Below are 21,234 nucleotides of genomic sequence, written 5' to 3'. Positions count from 1 at the left end.
TGCAAAACAATTAGTTGAAAGCAAGCTTATAACTTTACAGATAATGAAAAGCTTTACGGATTATTAGTACACTAACACTGCTGAGAAAGGATTAGAAGTCTAACGGCATTTTAAAGAGTAATACTTATGCAATATGGCTTGCAGATAATGCTAGAAATAGTGTTTCTCACTACATGCTGAGTATAGAAATCAGTAAAGAAAACATCTCTTTACATTTTCTTAAGAATTGCTTGCATTTGCAATGGAGATACTTCTGCAGGAAGATGACAGTTCATTAAAATCCATTTGACCTTTGGATGCTTTGCTAAGAAAGGCAGGAAATTGTGTCAGACGCATTTAGTTATGAATTTTGTTATGTGTGAACTGGAGTAAACTGACTTATTTTATATAGCTCACACAGTAGTGAGGAGAATACAAATTCAAAATTATCATTCTTATAAATAAGTTACTTCTGCCAGATCTTTCAATTGGTTTTGCTTTTCTGCTTAGCAAACCGCTTAGCAGAAATATTAAAAAAATTATATGCTATCTTCTTGGAATCCATGATAATGTTAAGCTGCTAACAAGGCAGCAAGTGGCAGATTTCTGATCATTGCTCTTTCTCAGTAATTAACAATTGGTTTCTTTGTGTTAAACCCCAACATTGCATAATTGATTCTTCCCATTTTTCTTAATCCCTATTGCACAATTTATCTATATCTCATTTTGAGAATGGCATGATTTCCAAGTAAAGTTACTTTTTTTTTTTCCCCTAGGAAACAAGGAGAGAATGTACAAGAGTGATCAAAACAAGTCTGTTTTTACATGTTCTGAAGTCAAATCTAACTGCTATAAATAACAGATAAGCAAGATATTCCAACCCTGACTGAAACTGTGTTTAAATTTAACTTTTAGATGCAAAAGGTAGTATCTATAAAAATCCACTACTGTTTTGAAATGAATGTCATACAAAAGAAATAGTGAACTAAAAATATTAAATCTCTTTTGAATCACAGATCTTTAGGGATCAAATAAAAAATTTTGCTCAAATTGACTCATTTATGGGAAGTGTCCCCTTCATCCCTAAAAATCTATGGTACTGGTATTACCTTGGCTATCAAAGCAAGCAAGCTAAGGTTTTAGTTTGATATTGTGAAGCGTTCAGCTGCAATGCTAGACAAGACCTTTCTACCCTTCCTGCATCTTCTGCTGGTTAGATACTGGAGGGTGATGGCAGCAATACCACAGGCTGAAGCTGCTGTTTAACACTTCATACTATCAAACTGGAGCCTCAGATAACACGGCTTTGCTCGCATTTAAGCTCAAGCTCAGGGCACGTCCAATGCCAGCTTCCTGCAGATGAAATGATATCTGGTAACGGCAGATTCTCCAACAGCTTGTTTGTGTCTGAGCTTTTATTAACAGTATTTTCTTTCCAAACACAATTACGCAACAAAACCAGCCAAGCAATGTTATGTTGCAGCCTTCCTAAATCAAGGTAGACAAATACAGGACTAACAACCCTACACACAAAACTACTAGCTACATCACCATCTATTATTTTTTTTTTTCTTCCATATCCTGATAAACCAAGCATAAGATTGGATAACAAAGGGACATGCAATATGCTTCCTCTTGTTTCAAGTAAAATGTAAATGAAAAATTATAGGCAGCCCGCACATTGTCTAATTTCAGACACGTTTTCTATAATATACAAAGTGATAGAAATGTGTTCTCCCTAAACCACTCCTATTTTTTGATCAATTAGTAGAAGTTACTAATATAACACTAATATAGTTATATATTGTTATATGTTATATATAACATATATATATTATATATAACAAAATGCATAAATATATAATTACATATGCTAAGTTGAGTTGAAAAGGCATGTATTTCATGAAGGAACACTTCAGACTTCTGACTATAGTCAAAATGTAATTTTCTATTAGAAGACTGACACCTGGATGCAAACATCTTAATCCTGCAAATCTTTTACTCCAAGTCCACTGCAACCATTAAAAATGTGAATCTTTGCTTTTACCAGGTAATTTTATAGCTATAGCTTTCCAATTTATTTTAGACTGAGGGGTAGCAATGAGTTTAAATAAATTTTTTTTTTTTTAAATCCTCAGACTATTTTTATGGCAGCTTTCTGAAGTAAGATGTCATTTCCTAAATTGCTCCAGTGACAAGGACTCAGCCATTCATGAAAAAGGGTTTGAAGGAAAAACAGTTGAAAATCTGAAATTTGATGATGGGCTCTCCATGCAGCAGTGGGATGCTCATCACACCTCACGGTACAGCATCGCTCCCCGCAGGATGCCATCAGCCATACTGAAGTAATGATGAGGTAAATTTCCACACGGGTCGAAATGGTCTGGGCTGTCTTTCAGTTGTGCTATATTGGAATGCCTTTTTAATTTAATTGGATTTTTTTTAAAAAATAATTTTAGAAACCATTATTATAGGAGAATGCTAAAGTTGCAAAAAAATTGAGCTCTTCCAAGTAAAAAAAATAATGCCAGAATTAACACTAAAAGGTCAGTTTACTTCAGTTTCTTCTTGTCTGACCATTATAAAGCAGTCTTTAATTAAATGACACATTATTCAAGGTCCATGACCCCAAATCACATGTAAAGAATACTGGAATTGCAACTCAGGAAAAACGGTCTGATTATGTCACTGCCATAGTTCCATTATATAAAATTACTCAGGAATGTAATAATGCTTAAGTGCAAGAATCCACATTGAGGCAACGCTGACTTTCATTTTGTCAGTTGCTGATTAAGTTCTCTTTGCCAGATTAATATTTTCTTAATATGATTTTTGTTACACAGCAAAGTTATGTATAGTGCCTTACAAATAAGAAGAGCTCTTATATTGAGGACCTTCGAATCTACTAATCTAAATAATGTACTTCTGAAAAACTTGTCAAACCCACTAAAAACTAATTGTATTGATAAATTTCTTTAAAATACTTTTTAGTGTTCTGAAGTTCTGTTTTATTTAAAAAAATTTAAACTTTATCAAATGACACCACCTACTTAACCTACGAGTACTAAGCTTTTAAAAAATCAAGGCCAGAGTAACAATACACATTCAGACTACAGCACTTAAGTTTTCAACACAGAAAATGTCTATTGTGAGAAGGCTGTTCTCAGAGACTACTGTTCTATCTATGCAGTTACTATAGATGCAACAGGATTATTACATAATTATGCATACAAAAAGTAATACCTCATGGGATCAAGAATGGAAAAGAAATTATTCGTGCAAACAATTTGTTAAATTATGGTTCACAAATGAAAGTTTTGAGAATTGCTGATCCAAAGAGTCTTCCAGAATTTTAAGCTACCCTGCAAAAGCGAATTTATTTTTTTTAACTACAGCACTACATTTTGCTTTTGCCAAAGAATATATAGGCCACCTTACAAAAGCTAAGCATTTAACTGATAACATTTTATTAATGCCTTGGACATTACTTAGAGCCTCTTTAGCTTGCCGTTAATGTTATTAGCTGTTGTAAGAATTCTACACAATCCCAACAACTGAATCTGCTGGCTAAAAGAGGAAGTCAGCTGTTTGAAGTATCACCAGTATCCAAGTGCAATAAGCAAAAGCACACTAAGTGCAACAAAGTTTAGCCACAGTTACCAGATCTTTGGCTACATCAAACTCTCTTGTACCACAGAAAACACTGTAAATTACACCAACCTTCTGTTTGTCCAGTATCTTCATAGCATAATACTGTTCTGTGGATTTATGTTTCACCATCATAACTCTCCCGAATGATCCTGTTCCAAGGGTTTTTTGCCTCTCAAAATCATCTAGGCCAGCAGTATTCTACATGTACAAGGATATAATGACATTATTTACAATTTAGTAGACGAAGACAATTTTAACTGCATGAATTTAATTCATTTATGAAGAAAAATGAAGTAAAATTACATTTATCAAAGACAACTACAGCCAACTATACTGTTGTTATAATTTCATGCCTGTCAAATTTTAATATGCGATTTTACATTGCACTCATTAAAACAGAAAAAGACTTAACTGAATTGTATCAACATTTCTATAATTTGTCCATACAGATGACACATGCTTAGTAAGAAACATTTAGCAGTAAACGGATCATGAATTTAACATGCAGATAAATAACCCCCTCATGCTTCATAAACAAGAATATTAGAACATGCAAAAAAACCCAAGCTCTAGACACAGTTCTATCTGACAGCTGTCTGGAGAGCATATCACTGAGTAAATTTTCTCAGATATTCATTACCATAGCATTTCAAATGCTGCTTAAAAAAAAACCAACAATGACCCTTCCCCAAAAATCCAAACCCCCCAAGTTCAACTTTTAAAAGATTTCTCTCTAATAAGCTCCTTAATCTGCCCCCAAGCCCCATGCACCAGACTTAACCTTAATTCCCCTTAATACCATGGAGGAAATTATTAACAGGGTAAATTACAGATGTGCCAACACTTAGTGTTATAAAAAGCCAGCTAAAACATGCCAATGCATTTTGAGTCTTGTCATGTTGATGGTAAACTTCATTCCAGTAAGGGAAAGCTGAATGTTGTTCAGTATGAGCATTTCATCAGCTCATATCGGAAGACCCAAGAGTCTTTGCTGATGAACTTCCAATGACAAAACTGACATTAAAAATGGAAACTCCTTTAAAAATTGCATTAAACTTATTTCTGTTTTCTGCGCTGCTCATTACAAACTGATAACACATTGATAACTATATCCAAAAAATGCAATAGAGAAAATTATTGAATGCTTAAATGACTGATACCTGAGGGGGGCTTTCCCATTTTCTTAAAAAGTCTTCTTTGGCTTTGGCTAGGAACTCTTTCACTGAAAACACACACAAAAAAGTACATTTTAATTAATGTAATTCATCACGGACGCAATGCAGATGCTTTGTTAACAAAATATGTAAACTAGATTATCAACTTCTTTCTTCAACTTGTAATATGCTATTTGGACCATGTATGAAAGCAAGCACCAATGCCTCTAGAACTTCTACAATATCTCCAGGTGATCTCTAAGCTTTCTGGAGTAACTACATCATTCTACACAAATTACTTAAACTACATCAGCTCTAATAACTCACAATACTGTACACGCAAGCAGGCTTTAAGGTGATGTAAGATGTTCCTAATTCGACTGGGAAATAACCACAAACACCTGACATTTATAAATAGCCATTCCACAAGGACAGACTTCTTATCTGTTTTTGTTAAATAAAAGTTACATTTTCTTTCAACTGATTGAGCGTAATGTCAATCCCATTGCTTTTTCCCCCGCCATCACCTTTATTTAAAGGCTGTTTGCAAGCTCAAGTACCAAATGGACAGCATTACTGCAAGCAAAGACAAAGCACAGGGCTACAATGACACTGCACATTAGGCGTGCCCATAGTCAGAGAATATGCATTTTTAATATTTATTTTCCATTGGAATTGAAGGAATGTAAAATAGCAAAATTCTGGATGACTGTTTAAAATGTGCACCAACATATTTTGTTCAGATCATCTTTCAGCTGTTCTATTTTTTGAATATCAATTATCAGCCAGATCAATGCAGATTACTTAATGCACAGTCATAACTGGGAGGTGTTTCAGACATTGCTGTGGTTCTGAAAGAGTCACAGAATCAAGAAGAAAATACCATACTGTTTTTGTGTTCTCTCGATCATATATATAATATAACATTAATATATAATTTATAGTTATACATAACATTAACAACAGTGGATTTTCTGTACTGCCATGTTCCACTACAAGCAATTTCTAAAAATACTCAACAATGCGCCAAGATTATTCTGGTCAATATCTAGAAATACATGTTTTACCAACTGTATTTTACCTTCTGATGGACATAAAAAATTAGGTTTACAAGAAGTTGTAAACACTCATCTGATGAATCAGAACTTTTTTGTACTTTTCTTTTGAAAATACTAGTGTCTGCACAGAGAACTTTTAAAAAATACTCTTATCATGGTTCTATTACCCGTAGAGTTACAGCAGCAGTAAAACCAATGGCAGCCCTGCAGAAGACTGGTCATGTTTTTTTGTTTTTTTTTTTTTTCCTTCCCCCCCCCCCCTCAAGTGAGCTATGGGACTCAACTATCACCAAATACTCAAGGCAAGTTTATGGCTCCCACCCTCACTGGCTCTGATGGAGCAGCATCAATATAATGGAAATTGCAGAAAAATTGTCAAAAGTTCTGGCAGACCTCAAGGTTAGAAAAGTGTTTAAAGCATGATACCCACTCAGCAATTTTATTTTAAGAGAAAGAATCAATATCAGCGAGGAGGAATGTGTTTATTACCCTAAACTTATGGTTAAATAGAATAAGAAAAACGACAGTTTATATCAAAAGAACTCTTTTAAATTGGCATTAAAACTCACTGAGACTTAAAAATATTTTAGTGGCTAATCCGTAAAATGTTTGACATATTTATCCTGTGTGGGGAAAATAGTTCCATTGTTTTTAAATTATGGGGGTTACTTGTGTAATGACTTTTAATGATCCTAATTTGAGAAAAGGACAGGATTTCCTGTGGCATGAAAAAATTTCTCAACACAAAAAAGGGAAGCTAACAATGTCCAAATTCATGCCTGATGATCCTTCTTCCATTAGGAGAAGAGAGATGGCTTGATAAAATGATCGACTACTGATAAAAGTTTTTTACACACCAATTTATGTCAAAGTAGCATAAACACTATTTTCTCTGAATGACAAGAAAAAAAAACCTAAGATGATCATTAAGATTACCAAAAAGCTGAGCCTTCAAACTTAAGTGGCTGTAGCTTAGAAATGAACATGAACACCATATAGCACAACATGAAATAATTGGTCTCATTTTTTCATGTTATTACAGTACATATGTCTTAAATATCCCTCATGCTATCTCCATTGTTCATATAATAAATATTTTAAGTTTAAATATAATTATTCAGTATTTATAAAAATATACAATGACATTTACATGTAGTCATCTTTGTCTCCATTCTATTTAGGGAATAAAGAGTGCTGTTTATGAAAAAAAAAGTGATCCAGCTCGAAATATTCAAATTGTGGAAGCATGAGAAAAATTTCTCATTTCTAGAATATCAATAAGCCACAAGCTCTCTTGTTTCTTGGAAAGCAGCATCGAACAGGTATTTTCAAAATAAAACTACCTAATGGCACTCATTTATCTTAAAATCGCTCTTTTAAAACTTATTTCATATTCTGTGGTGTGTTTTATTAGAATTACATTTTCTTCCTAATGAGAAAGTGGGTCAAATTATGCCTGGTTCTCATTTTCAGAGGTCACCTGGGCTCCTACACCACAACACAATTTAGCAGGTGATTTCAAATAGAATTTAGGCATCTCCAGTGCATACACTTCAGTCACTTCTGAAAATAGGAGTTAGAATTTGGAAAAGGATAGGTACTTCTGAAAATTATATCTTGATCACAAAACATTAGCTCTTGCTACAGGAGAACACATTTCATTTCTACTTTTCAAGTCAGAATCAAAATTTACACCGACTGGATAGCAGTGGCTATCAGTATTATTGTGATGATGCAAACAAATAGGTTTATTAGGTGATGATGACAGAAGTTTTCCACAAGTGCACATTTTTAGCCACTCTGCATTGTTACGATGTGACTCTTGTTTGCTTGTCTAGTCTTTAAAGTGTTCCTAGCATCTGTGACTTTGGGCACTAATGAAGGAATGAGCATACCAAAAGTCTCTATAGGTTCCCCAAGGGTTTGCAGGAACATTCACCCACACAGATGAGATGATGAAGAGAGGAAAGAAAGAGAAGAAAAAAAAAGTTTTATGCATTTCCACAACAAACACATAGAAAACACAAATACATTCCACCCTTCCCCCTCCCCACTCAAGAACGGACCCTGTAATAAACCAGACCTTTCCCACACAGATGAATGACTCATGCTAAATCACAGAATGTCTGAGCAAAGAAAAGGAAAAAAAACCCAAAAGCAGCTAAATTCAGTATGAAAAAAAGATGATGCAACACAGAAATAAGCACAGCTTACAAAACTTGAGGAGATCAAGTTGGCATGTTTAATAATTAATCTATTCCAAGACACACACATCCAAGGAACTGTTGCTAACAAAAGTGTATCCATCTTCATCGCAGCATGCTGGATCACAATAAAACCTGTAATCGGGTGATCTTCCCACTACTTAGCACTTTGTTCCAAAAGACAGCATGTGTGAATTGCATGGCATGTGGTGGATAGCACAGAAATGGCAAGCAGTCTCCAAAAAAAAAAAAAATTCACAATCAAATTTCAGTCCTGTTACCCAACAACAGCAACAAAACCCCTCGAAAAGTCTGAACCGCACAGCTGAAGTTGCTGTATGCAAACTGGAATGCATACGGGAATCGTGTATGGTTGCCATACCTGTATGATTTAATTTTCTAAGACTGTCAAAAAAAAAGAGCCCAGGAAAGAGATGTTGATATACAGGTTCCCATAAGCACTTAAGAGCAAGGATCATTCATACATGGCTGAGCAAAGTGAAGATGAGGATGCAAGGAGCACAGGCAAAGACCAGCAAACAGACCCTATTCAGACTGGTTTCACTGATACAGCAGAAGCTGGAGCAAAGGAACTGAAGCTGAAGGAGCAAAAGCTGTTGCTCAAGAAAGCAAGGTGCTGGAAGAAGAGGGCAAAGCTCGAGTAACAGCGCTGGCACAATAAGGGTCATAGAAGTGGTCAAAACAACTGGACGCGTCAGGAAGGACACCAGCTGGAACTGGAGAGGATGCACCAGCCGTCCAGAGATCAGGTAAGCGCAAAACACTCAGCGCAAACCTAGCTCTCCATGACCAGCAAGAGCAATCGTTGGCAGGAGAAGCAAGTTTTACGCAATGCAGACACCCAAAGCATATAGCAGGAAATCTGGGGAGACTCAGAAAAAGGTAGTAAGAAAATGGGGTAATGGCCAAGGAGCTATAACTGAAAGACTTGAAACAGTTTTATAATTTCTGCCTGCTTCAGTTCAAACCCTGGTCAGTAGAAATGCTATAGGTGCACCCACAGCTGGACAAGACATAAGCACATATATATATATAGCGTTGCCCTTGCGTATCATGGGTGGCATGAGACTTGGCCTGGGGAGAACTAAGGCACCATGGTGATAAGTAGGAAAGCCTGCTGGAAGAGATTTCTAAGGGAAGTGGAACTCAAGATCAAGAGGTTCCTAGGTAATACCGGCATACAAGGAGGTATTAAAACATAACAACAAAAAAAACCCCCACAAACACATGGAAAAACCCTACCACACACCGAAAACCAAAACCCCCCTGAACCCACCCCCAAAAGCAGGAGATTTTTTTTATATAACAGTATATTCACACAATGTACAGTATTCTTGTTTTATCAATTAACTTTTGTATGAAAAGTTAGCAACCTTATAAAAAAAATTGTTAACAAATGGTATACAAGTACTATAAAGAGTACTCTGGCCTAAAACACAGTTAAAGAACGAGTAAATCAGAGGAAAGCTCCTGAAAAAAATTAAATGGTTTAGGACCTCTCAATTGCAGGGGTGCAATGACAGCAGAGGGAAAGGGGTCACAGATGGAGCAGTCCTGAAGAGTTACCATGAATTACTTTGCCTTTCTCCCACCTCCCACGTGCACTGTATTTGTTATTCTCAAGCACATCTCCCACAAGAGCAAGCAAGCCAGAATTTTTTTTTTTGGGGGGGAGAAGTAAGTATTTGGATAGGATTCATGGCAAGAAAGCAAGAACTAAACTGATTAAGACTAAACATTGGGCACCACTACAAACCCCCATCTGCTGTGCTAAATGCCAATCTCTGCTTGGTATTTAAAATGCCCTTTATCAAAATACAATTCAATTTCTGTTCCAAAACTGTAATATAATCATTTGAAGTCTGGAATTAAATGGGCTATTGAATTAAATCTCCAAATTTCATTTAATGGAAAAATAAATATGTATGAAGAGATTCTGGTAAATATATGTGTATATTTCACTTTTATAAAAACAATATTTATAGCCTTAAACATCATTGAGATGTATATAGATGCCTCAGATGCCAATCCTGTGGTTATGGTACCGCATTTCAGAAGCAAGTGAGAAGCATACAATTCAAGTTCTAAAACCCTTTCTTATGCCATTAACCTGTTGTCTTAAATATCTTTAAATTTCTCTTTCAATTAGCAGGAAAAATATCACAAGGCTTACAGCAAGATTGTTCTACCCTAGCAAGTCTTTGAAAATAAACACAACTAAGTGTTAATACATTCAAGGCAAGTAGCATGAGCACCAGTTAACATTTTAATAGCTGACAAACTGTTCAAAACACAAACTAAAATGGTATCATTGAAACAGATCGTCAACAAGAACAAAACATTGTTTCTCACAATATGAAAACAGTGGGGGAAGAAAGTCCAATGTGATATAAGCCTGGTACAGAGCAAGTCAATTTTGTCTTAACATTGCAGTGAGACACACTTACTGGCTCTCTTGTGAAAAACCAACCAGTGAGAATTTTGTCTTGTTTCTGCTCTAAGAGATGCTAAGTCACAAAGGCTAGATTAATAAACTCTGCATCAATTTAATATCTCATTTATCCCATTTTTTTACTTTGAGAGGAAGGTTTTACATTTCTGTTTAAACATTAATTATGTTGAAGACTGGTGATACAGAGCAAACTAGCTTACCCAGCTGCAATGGGTAAGAACCTTCAGTTAAAACAAAACAAAACAACCAAAACCAAACAAAACCACATGGAACAGTTCTGAACGAGCTCATTTGGTAGAATACAAAACCTAAAAGTTCTTAGTAAAGGAAGGATCATGTAAGAATTAACTGCATACAAGTTTACTATTAAAATGGAAGTGCCATTAATTAATCTAACTGCACACTGTAAACACTTCTGTGGAATACTGGGAAGGACTGGTAAGAAGTTGAGAAGAGAAGGGCATGGAAAAACCACGGAGAGAAAGGGAGAGGAACAGGATAAACAGTAAATTAAGAGCAATTACAGCTGCCGTGACTGAAGACTAGAAAAGAGCACTAGAATCTCACTTTTGGGGGAGCACATTCAGTAATTAATTTACAATGTGCAGCAATTGTAAAATACAAATTGTTCTCATCCATTACAACTCAAAATTTGGAATGCAGGCAAAATCTTATTTTAATCCTGTCTGCAACTTTGAAGTCTTGGCGTAGACAGTATTTTGTCAGTCTTATAAAAGCAAATTTGCAACAGTTAAGAGCTCTATAAAGAGCCCAACTTTTCTTCGTTTTTTTCTTAATTTTCAGTGCTACAGGTTATAACTTTAAGCTGTAAATTAAACGAAGCTGAAGTCTTACTTAATTTTCACCTCTTTACTTGGCTGGCCTGACAGCAACAGCCTGCATAAGAGATGTGACAGATTTAGACAAACCAAAACAGGAGCCAGGTTTTCAGCTATCAGAGATAATACCTATCTTTGTTGAATTTTGAACAGTAGATACTCTACTGCGCACAACTGCCACAGTCAGACTGACTTTCTTCTTCCTTCCTCTATTTTTATTAGAGATAATAAAATCAGTTTTATTTCCAAATCAAATTTTCAGTCTTCCCCCCTCATTCTTCTGAAATCATAAAGTACTGGTCCAAACAGAGACAGAGAACCCTGCTAATGCCAGAAGTACAACATAACAGAAAGCGCTCGGGGAAGACAGTACCAAACCCAACTAACACCAAGTCACTTAAAATGTAAATCCCTGAAATTTTCTTTTAAAAAAACCCAAACATATAATGTAAATCAGTAAATTTATTCCGTCACAAACAGAATCAAGTCTTGTACTAGGTCTGCTCAGCAGTTGTATATGCATATATGTCCCAATTCAATCATTTTCTACCAAAAAAAATACAGATGAGATAAAAACTCTGCTTTCTTAATCTAAAAGAGAATTCAGACCCAATGCTCATGAAAAATTATAAATTAATATAATTCCATTAAAAAAGTGACTCCTCCCTCAAGACTCACACAGATAAATGCTGAATTTCCCAGTTACACCAAAAGCCTCTCTTTCTCTCTGCCAAAAAACCCAAAACAAACAACCACAAACTATAAACCAAGCTGGGATTTATTATTCAAATCCTAAATCATTGATTATATGCAAGACTTCCTCAATGCAGACAAGCAGAATAGCTTCATCTGAACATCCAAGCATGGGACATGACCTAAAGTCTCTTGCAGATTCCTGGTGGGCGAGAGCTGTTCCATCCCTTCGGGTCTTCTAGTCCTTCAGGGTGGCACCTCTCTTTCTTCCCCAAGCTTTCCTTTCAAATTAAAGCATTATTAGCAACCTGCTGCTGATTGATCAGAGTTGATTTTTTGTTCCAGTTCTCTAAAATGACTAGTTAGAACTGGCATCCAGTTAGTTCTGGAATATGTTAAAACTAAGCCTTGGCCTAAGGAAAGGAGTTTCTCTCATACCTTCTTCCTGCCCTTGAAGTGTTCATTGAAGAGAATTATTCCAGACTGCCAGAGATGACACGTTCGTAAATCTCCTTCCTCTCTTGCAACAATCCACATGCTTTGAGGCTTAGAAGTCCAAGAAATAGCAGTTTGCTTTGCTAGGCTGCAATTCAGTGCTCAGTATGGGCTGGTATAAATACAAAAAATCCCAGTCCTGTCCTTCCACAGTCACTGCTTCTCTATCATGACCTTCCTTGAAAGAGCAAAAGCATCCTTGTGGCTGACTGCCAAGCCAGGTCAGGGAATTAGGCCAGATTGAAACGTAATGGAGAGAAGGCAGGGGAGGACGAGGGAAGCTAATTTTAATCCACAGCAGCTCCCAGTTCTTTTCATCACATGACTGCTTCTCCTGGGGTGAGGGAAGGGAGAAGTGGGGTGGAAACGGGCAAATATGTGGGGCAGGAGAACGGCTCCTTTTCTGAAGGAGTACCAGTTTGTGCTAGCGTAACATGACCATAAAAGTACGGCATTGGACTACTGAAAAGGCTTCAGAGAAATAATTCTAATTCTAACTTATTAATTTTCAATTACTGTATCAGATAAGTTAATTCTATTAACTTAAAATTTCAAATTAATAAATTGTAAGTTTAATACAATTACTTTCAAATGTAGTACTTAACACTCCCTACATATAAAATTAGTTCATACAGAAAAAGTTATGTGAAGAAATCTTAACATGCAAAATCCTCAATTATCATACGTTGATGTGCTTTGTGAGCAATTAGGAATTAAGCTTCATCTGTGCAGTACCATCTTCTATAGTTGTAGCTGAACTTTATCCAGCAAGTAATCTAAAATGTTGCAACTACCATAGGATCTATAGCGTAAAAGACTGCCTTCCTGTGTGAAATATAGCAGGTATTACTTTACAAAGAAAATGGAAAACTGTGTGCAAAAATTGTGACAATTCAAACACATCTTGTTTCTCCAGTGCATATATTTCCATGGTTACCATGTGGAAAAAAAAAAGAATACATTTTAAGAATGAGTTCCAAGACCAAAATGTTCTAGGGCACTACTATAAAATATCTTGTATCACATTCTTGAGTACAGGTTTTTAGCAAATTCTATTAGTTAAATACAAATATACAAAATAATCAGATTTTCCTCTTACAGTCAAAACCACATACCAAGCAAAACGTTTATGGCACCTGCTGCAGTTTTCCTCTAGTTAAGCTATCCACCCCTCTGCACTGTTAATATACAGCTAGCTGGCTAGCACCAACTTTCCTCTCCATGTTACCGCCCTACCTTCCCTCTTCTTAAAAGTTCGGTGACTAAAGAGGATAACATATTACTGGGCAGCTATAATTCAGAGTATGTTTTATGGTTAGATTATTAGAAACGATAAGCATAAATCTGCAGGTAGTTGACCTGATCTACATATTGACTAACAAATTCCCTGCAAGCAGCCAATGCCTCTCATAAATCTAGACAGACTCAGGCACAAATACCCTTTTCTTTAGAAGTAACCCAAGTTTTACTAAACTAATTTCTTCCTTATACTCCAAACTAAACAACCGCAGGGGCTGTTCACTGTATGGATACATTTTACAAGTTTGGGTCCCCCCCCCCCAATATTTTTCAAATATTTCATACAAGGCATCAAAATAATAGTAGACACGCCAACCTTGCTTTAACTGCACTCACATCTAAGTCTGCTTACCACAAAGCTACTTTGTCTCAGCGCTTGCATTAACAAAACTACACAAATTCTCATATAGATGTGTTGGGATCAGTAAGACACATCTTCACAGCTGTCAGGGTAAATCAGCAAAATAGCTCTTCATCTCTTTGCAAGATTTGAGATTCTGACACATGGCTATACTGACATACCTCCCTCAGAACACTTTCAATATTTACAGGAAAGGGTTGCCTGCAGTAAGTAGCCAAGCAGGAGAAGTTCATTTATAACCTTAAATAGCAGAGAGACTGACTTCCTGAATAAGGAAGTCTTATGTAAATAAACACATTTCACAATTCAACACATTGAGTGAACAACAAGTTTTTGTTTGCCTCATGATTAGGGCAGGCAAAAAGTAGGTAAGAGTGTTTACTATCCATTCTGATAAAGAATTGGCCTTTAGAGAGAAATTGGTTAAAATCAGTGCTTATTTGGATAAAAGGCAGGCATAAAACTTGCACAGAATTGAGTTGCAAACCCTGCAAAAAAATTTAAATGAAAAAAACTAAACCACATGAATTCTTAATGGGCTGGAGTATCTGTCAGCAACTAGAATGAATACAGGAAAACAACAAAAACATTATTCTAGTTACAAAAGTGCCTCTAAGAATCTCAATAATTAAAGCTGGGAAACTCGTGTTGCGAACTTTGGCCTGCAACAGCAGTACCAGCAGCACCTCTTAGAGGAACCAGCAACAAATAATTATATAAACAATTTGAGATGTAAACTAAAAACCAAGGAAAGAAGAAAATCTTTTTGGTAACAAAATACACGCAAGAAATGTAACAACAGGGACTAGAGCCAGTCACAGTTTAAGAGCTTTAAGATTACAACATACCAAATACCCTTTCCTTTGGAAGAAACCCCAGTTTTATTAAATTCATTTTTTGCTTATGCTCCAAACCAAGCACCCTGAGGGCCTGTTCACTGTATGGATGCGTTTTAAGAACTACGTCAATGCAGCAACCCTTGTGTTGCCTTTTCTTTTTTCAAATATTTCATGCAAGAATCAGAACAAAATGTGAACCCAGGTCAACACCTAAGAAATTAGCCTAGTCCGCTGTCAGAAGGTAATGGGTAACATTGGGGAATTTTTGAAAGGAAGAAACCATTAGTCCCATGAGATGCATATAGGAAGAGGTATAGTTCTGGCACCAGGACATTCCATGGCATCCTTCCATTTTCTACAGTCTTTTCAGCAGTGGGAATAATTAGTTGCTACTTGTTGTCCCTTGCCCTTAAAAGATGTTCCCAATGCACATAACCAAGATATTTACACGACCACCCTTCACCCTCACTCCTGAAGCATGGCTATTCTCCAGTGCACGCAAAGCCGGACAATAATTCAGCAGAGTCTATCGGCATTGCTCATACTCTTTCCTCATACTGCTCCATCTGTCTCCACACACATTTGGTAACTACTATCTTATGAGTGTAAATTTCTGTGTCAGCAATTACCTCTATTTGCAGCATTCGAAAGTACTAGCCCAATCATGCACTTGGTGATACTTGGGAGTATTAAGCCTATTCCGAGCGAAATAGAAGATCTAGTGGAGTAGCACCTTTCAGAACTGGGAGCTGGGGCTACTAAAGTTACTTGGCGTTCCAGTTTTATCTGTTCAAGAATGTTCTGCTGTTCAAAATAAAAACCCTAAACCAAAGAGACAGAAAAACAGTTTTTCCTTCTTTCAAGTCTTTCCAGAAGGAAAAGAAAAACAAAAAACCAAAAAAACCAACATATAACTGGAGCTCTCCTGAGGAAAAAAAAAAAAAAAAAAAAAGAAAAAAAGTAAGCCAATTGTACTTGCAATTGAAAAAAATATATTACTTCTTCATCGAGGCTTCACTTGCATCTTAGCAATCTTTCAGAAGGAGAGCATCTGATTTTATCCACTGACAGGGTGTAATGTAACACTGCTGCAGTGAAGACAGCCACAAAGGTGCACTGAAAAGCAAAAGTGGTTTAAATGAGGAAATGTTTACAGTGAAGACTTCATCTAATCCTCACTTGATGGAGGAGGAAACAGTCACCTTTCCCTTGTCAAAATCAGACTTCTGATTTATAGATCCTTTTGACTGGGAACTGACACTTGGTAAAAGTTGCAGCTATTTATTTCTATTTTTAATGGAACCGGGAGTCTGGATGTCAAGATGAATGAAATCTACAGATGCAAATTGCAGAAAAAAGCCCCAGGGAAAAGAAAAGAAAACAAAACAACCACCGCCATCGCCCCCCAAAAAAACCAAAACATCCAGCAAAACAAAACACCTGTAACCTCTTTTTCACCTAGTTTGTAAGAAATGTATGCCCTTAAAATGACTCAATCGTAACAGAACATCAAAAAAAAAAAAAAAGCCAAACCACCCAAGCAGCAAAATTCAAAATTCATAGAGCTGTTTTCAACAACCTTAATTCCTGTGGAAGCTACAACCTAACTGTAAGAGAAACAGAGAAAAAGGTGATGGAAAACCCAGCCTGGTAACTGGTGAAAAGCAGAGACTTTCTGACCCAGCGAGAGACCTCTCCATCAGCAGACGAAGGTGGCCGCGTGATGCCAAGGAAGCGCAGCGAGGCTGTAGTTTCACCCTCACTTTCCAGAGAGGCTGAGCAGGGGCAGGTGTTGGCGGGGAGGTCGGGCTGCCACCGTGTCCCTGCGGCACAAGCGCAGGCTGGCTGTGAGCCTGCGAGGCCACACCAGCTCCCCACCGGCTCCCCGCAGGGCTCCCGCCTGCCAGCATCCATCCCCACAGGGCTGCGGGGAGCACACAAGGAAGGCTGGGACACCTCTTTCGGGAACAGCCCGCGTTTAGGTTTACTTCAACAGCCGTGACGCTGTAACATAAATCTCCATAATGTACGCACAAAGTTCCGAAACCTTGTTCTAATATCTGTACTGTTTTTGACATTTGTATATTGTATTTCATACACCGAGGAAACGACAGCCACACTTTTCATGTCAGGGAGGATGACCTCAACACATTTGTATAAGATAAGTATATATAAGCTGATATTAGATAAGGCAGTAGGGTGACTCCTCCCACTCTTTATCTCATGCCATGCACAAAAGTGAAACCTTTGTAAAAACGGTCCTTTGAATTTGCAGGATAAAGGAAAACCACACGCACAAGCCCCATATACACGATTAACTGTTCTTTCTTTTCAAGCAATCTCTAACCCTCTTAAGTCATTTTCCAAAGCTCCAGACTATCTGCTTGAAACAAAAAGGCATCATTTCAGAAACTGATCTATTTGGGCTTTTGCAAACAATTCTCAAAGGATATCTGTTTCTAAGGAGATTAATGTACAGAGTTTATATAATTAGATACAACTTTCAATAATATTCCAAGTAAGAATAAAGTACTTCATAATTCCATTAAATTCAAAGTACGTTATAATAAGTAGTCACAGCAGGTTTGGAAAGCAAATACCTGCCTGATAAGTTTACTAGATCTATTATAATATCTTATTTCAAAGGAGACTCCTCTCCCCTACTTCCATGAATGACCTCAACTATTCTGCTATCCCATCATTTAGAAAGAATAAAAAACACAGAGGAATAGGCTGGTTCAGCTGAAAAACAACAAAAGCCAGTTCAGAATTTTTAGGTGATGATGATGATGATGATGATGATGATAATTTCAAAAGGCCTCTCTATTTTTATCAATTCAAATAAAACAATTTATTATGCGTGGCACAGAAAATTCAGTGAACTGACATATACATAATTCAATTACAAAATTTTTCAAATCAGATTCTGTGCCTTACTTAATGATGTAGAACAGTTATTTATAAAAGAAAGCTTTACAGTAGAATTTCAAATACTAAATATCAGTTATGCAAAGCAAAATGTTTAATAAAACCTGCAAATCCTTAAGACTAGTTATTTTTCATAGAAACCCACACTGAGTCGATTACAAAAACAAAGAGATCAGTAGTCGATGCAGCTAGGCAGACAAGAAAGAGAAACCTGGTAGATTTTTCCTGATTGTGAAGACGGAACAAAAAATAGTGTTAAAGATAACAGAAAAGACTTACCATTCATGCTGAAAAGCTAGTTTTCAGAAACATATTGCTCCTAATATTAATCCAACAGTTGAAGAAGTATGTTAATCTCTACAAAACCAGTGCTTCAATCTCTAAACACACTTATACAATAACTGGAAAGAGAGAGCACACAGAATCCAGAGAGCTGCTCTTCCTTACAAGCTCCTTGTGATGCAAAAAACTATGAAGCACAAGATACCAGTAGTAAACCAAAATCAATATTCAGGACACGGATATTTGGTTTTGTTCATTAACTACTTCTGTTCTGACCAATGCTACCTATTCATGTCTAAAGCAACTCAAAATGGCAGGGGAAAAAAAAGCATGCAAACACCAGGAGGTTTTAAGATGTTCTCAATTATATCAAGCACTGGTTGTTTCCATGGCAACCTTAGACCAGAATTATCTGTTGACTTGTACCCAACTAGTAGTTATTCTAAAGCTTTCATCAATTCACACAATGTGCTCTGTACATTATTTCATATTTCACGTGTATTTTTCTCTACGCATATATGTATCTAGTGATTATTCAGCTAAATCTCCATAAGACATTCCACGGTATTTGAAAGTATATTGATGCTATTTTCAATCAGTTAGAGACCAAATAATATTCCTCTGACTATTCAACACCCATCCATTTGCAATTTAGAGACTATGAAGATGACAGAAAGATGCAATAGCGGTGACTCTCCCGACCACTTCAGTTATCCGAGTTGTTAATGTGTTCTCTTATTATGCACAGATTTGGAAAATATTTGTATCCGTTCAACAATAAAAGATTCACACTGATCTTACTGTCTCTACATTCAAACCAAGCAGCCTCATTCTCCTTTCCTTTCCCCTTGCAATCTTTCAAAAAGCCACAAGCAACTATGAAAACAAAACAAACATCAAAATGTAGGTTCCATATAGTTGCAAGTGGTCACAATCAAGATGTCTAAACTAAGAATGAAATATATCGTTCTGATGACTACCATCACATCCCTTTCATCCTTTGGCCATGCAGCACAACTGACCTGGTTACCAGTTCAGGCTGTTCAATCACACGTGCACTCAGGTCAGCTTTTTAAAACAGAGTCCAAGGCCCGCGGCATCCTGAGCCACCTCTGCCCTACTGGATTTGGAAGATTTTACAAAACACATTCGTTTCATGCATCAACCAAGGCACTTTAGAAAAACTGTATGCTTTACATACCAAAATAACAAAGCAAAGATGTCAAATTTCACAATTAACCACTGAAAAACGCCTAAGGCCATAGACCACATGGCAAATTACTCAAACCCACAACTCCACCCAACAGGGGGCAGCTCCTTCCCCTTCAGCAAACCCATAGCTTCAGCAGTAACTGCTTGTAAAAGGACATACGTAGAAACAGAGTATTTCATTACAGCAGAAGGTATAAATACGTAAACTTTCTTTTCAAATGAATTCTACCTCAAACCTAAACCAACAAAAATTCTGAGAAGTCACTTTCCAAACTTTTTTCAGGAATTAAAAAGACTGCTTTTGCCTTGAATTTTGAGAGTAATTCACACTAACTGTCTGCTATGCAGCTTCACCTAAAACCTTACACCAACATTTCCGAAGTTGCAGTGATACGGGCAGAAAAGTGGAGAATATTCAAATATCCTTACAAGACAAACACCAGTATGTTTCTACAACACTATTGAACTTTCTGTGAAATTAATCTACGACCTGAATTTAGTGACCCTATGCAATTCTATGACATTGAATTCTCGGGTAAAACAAACAAAACAAAACAAAACTGTTTCTCTCTTTCATTTTTCACAAAGCATTTTCACAGATGATGTATTTTTCTAAAGATATAATTAGGAGCCAGTAGTAGACAGAAATAGTCCCTCCACTGTACTCCTTATCTTCTCTATCACTCCTTTGGCTACAGTGGTAGTGAAATGAGAATCCTGAAACCTAGACATAACCCATGTATACCTACAGTATTTCTATTTATTACTTTTTAAAAATAATCTACAAATTGAGAGTAAAGGTTCAGGATGAAGATTCAGAATTTCACCCCGAAACCAAAGCTGCATAACCAACCACCATTCAGCTACCAGCTTGGTAACTTCGGCTCAGAAAAACTGCATGCAACCACTGTGCTTAATTATGACTTAAAATAGCATTCGCGGAACAGCCATTTTCACCATGTTTATCATCAAGAGACACGACAGTCCATTTCCTCATCAAGCATGTCATACGAGGAAGCCTGCCTTAAAAATAGTAGAGACTTGTACACAAACAGGTCACAATTTGTAAGTGTCAGTAGGTCAATATAATTTCTCTCCTCATGTTATATAAACAAAAATGCTTCAGTGTTATTTTTTTCAGATAGCTATTTACATAAAAAAGAGCTTTTACATAAACACAAGTATGCGTCTATTTTTACCAAGCCGAAAGTATTTTGGAGAAGTGGAAGCTCAGAATTTATGCACTTTCATCATTTATCTTCCCAACAAAACTAGTTGATCCTTTCCCATCTCATTTGGGAGACCTAGATTTAATCTATTTTAGGTCAATGCATTAACACCTTTTTGTTTCCCTGTTTCCTGCTTATCCTCTGAGAACAGATTCACTCCCTACTCATATAATATTTTAAATTGCAAGCAGGGAGATGTATAAACATTGATTTTCTTCATGGTAACACTGTGAAGCTAAGCATTTCCAATAAGGCCTATTTTCAGCTGAAATAATTGTGCTATCTCAAATCCATCAATGAATCTGAAATCTGGAACAAAATTATCATCAATTACCATATTCTAACATTTTAAAACGAGTATTTAACCACAGAGACAATAATTGCTTTGCAAAATAATGCATGGCTTTAAATGAAAAAAAATGAAAATCAAATGTCAATTTACTTAGATTGTGATATTTTTTGAAATCTCTCACTTCTATTACCCAAAATGCAATCATGAGTAGTTTTAATCCATGCAAATAATACTGTAAACTGTTCA

General features: G+C 36.4%; 1 protein-coding gene across 3 annotated transcripts in view; it reads right to left on the bottom strand.

Annotated features, from left to right (window-relative positions):
- PRKACB (protein kinase cAMP-activated catalytic subunit beta) overlaps positions 1-21,234 on the bottom strand; it is a 76,178-nt gene that overhangs the window by 16,393 nt on the left and 38,551 nt on the right. For 2 of the 3 annotated variants that reach the window (XM_087733537.1, XM_009468218.2), the window contains exons 2-3: positions 4,791-4,852; positions 3,700-3,828 (exon numbers count right to left, since the gene is read on the bottom strand). In XM_087733537.1, coding sequence (XP_087589663.1) covers positions 3,700-3,828; positions 4,791-4,852 — 191 coding nt within the window. Of the gene's footprint in view, positions 1-3,699; positions 3,829-4,790; positions 4,853-18,252; positions 18,581-21,234 lie in introns of those variants that run through there. The other variant, XM_087733538.1, reaches the window with a different exon arrangement.

Source organism: Nipponia nippon, unplaced genomic scaffold, assembly GCF_047370975.1.
Source record: "Nipponia nippon isolate SJK-2023a ecotype South Korea unplaced genomic scaffold, ASM4737097v1 scaffold_5, whole genome shotgun sequence".
Taxonomy (NCBI): domain Eukaryota; kingdom Metazoa; phylum Chordata; class Aves; order Pelecaniformes; family Threskiornithidae; genus Nipponia; species Nipponia nippon.
The sequence above is the reverse complement of the archived record's forward strand: the minus strand, read 5'-3'. Positions and strand labels throughout refer to the sequence as shown.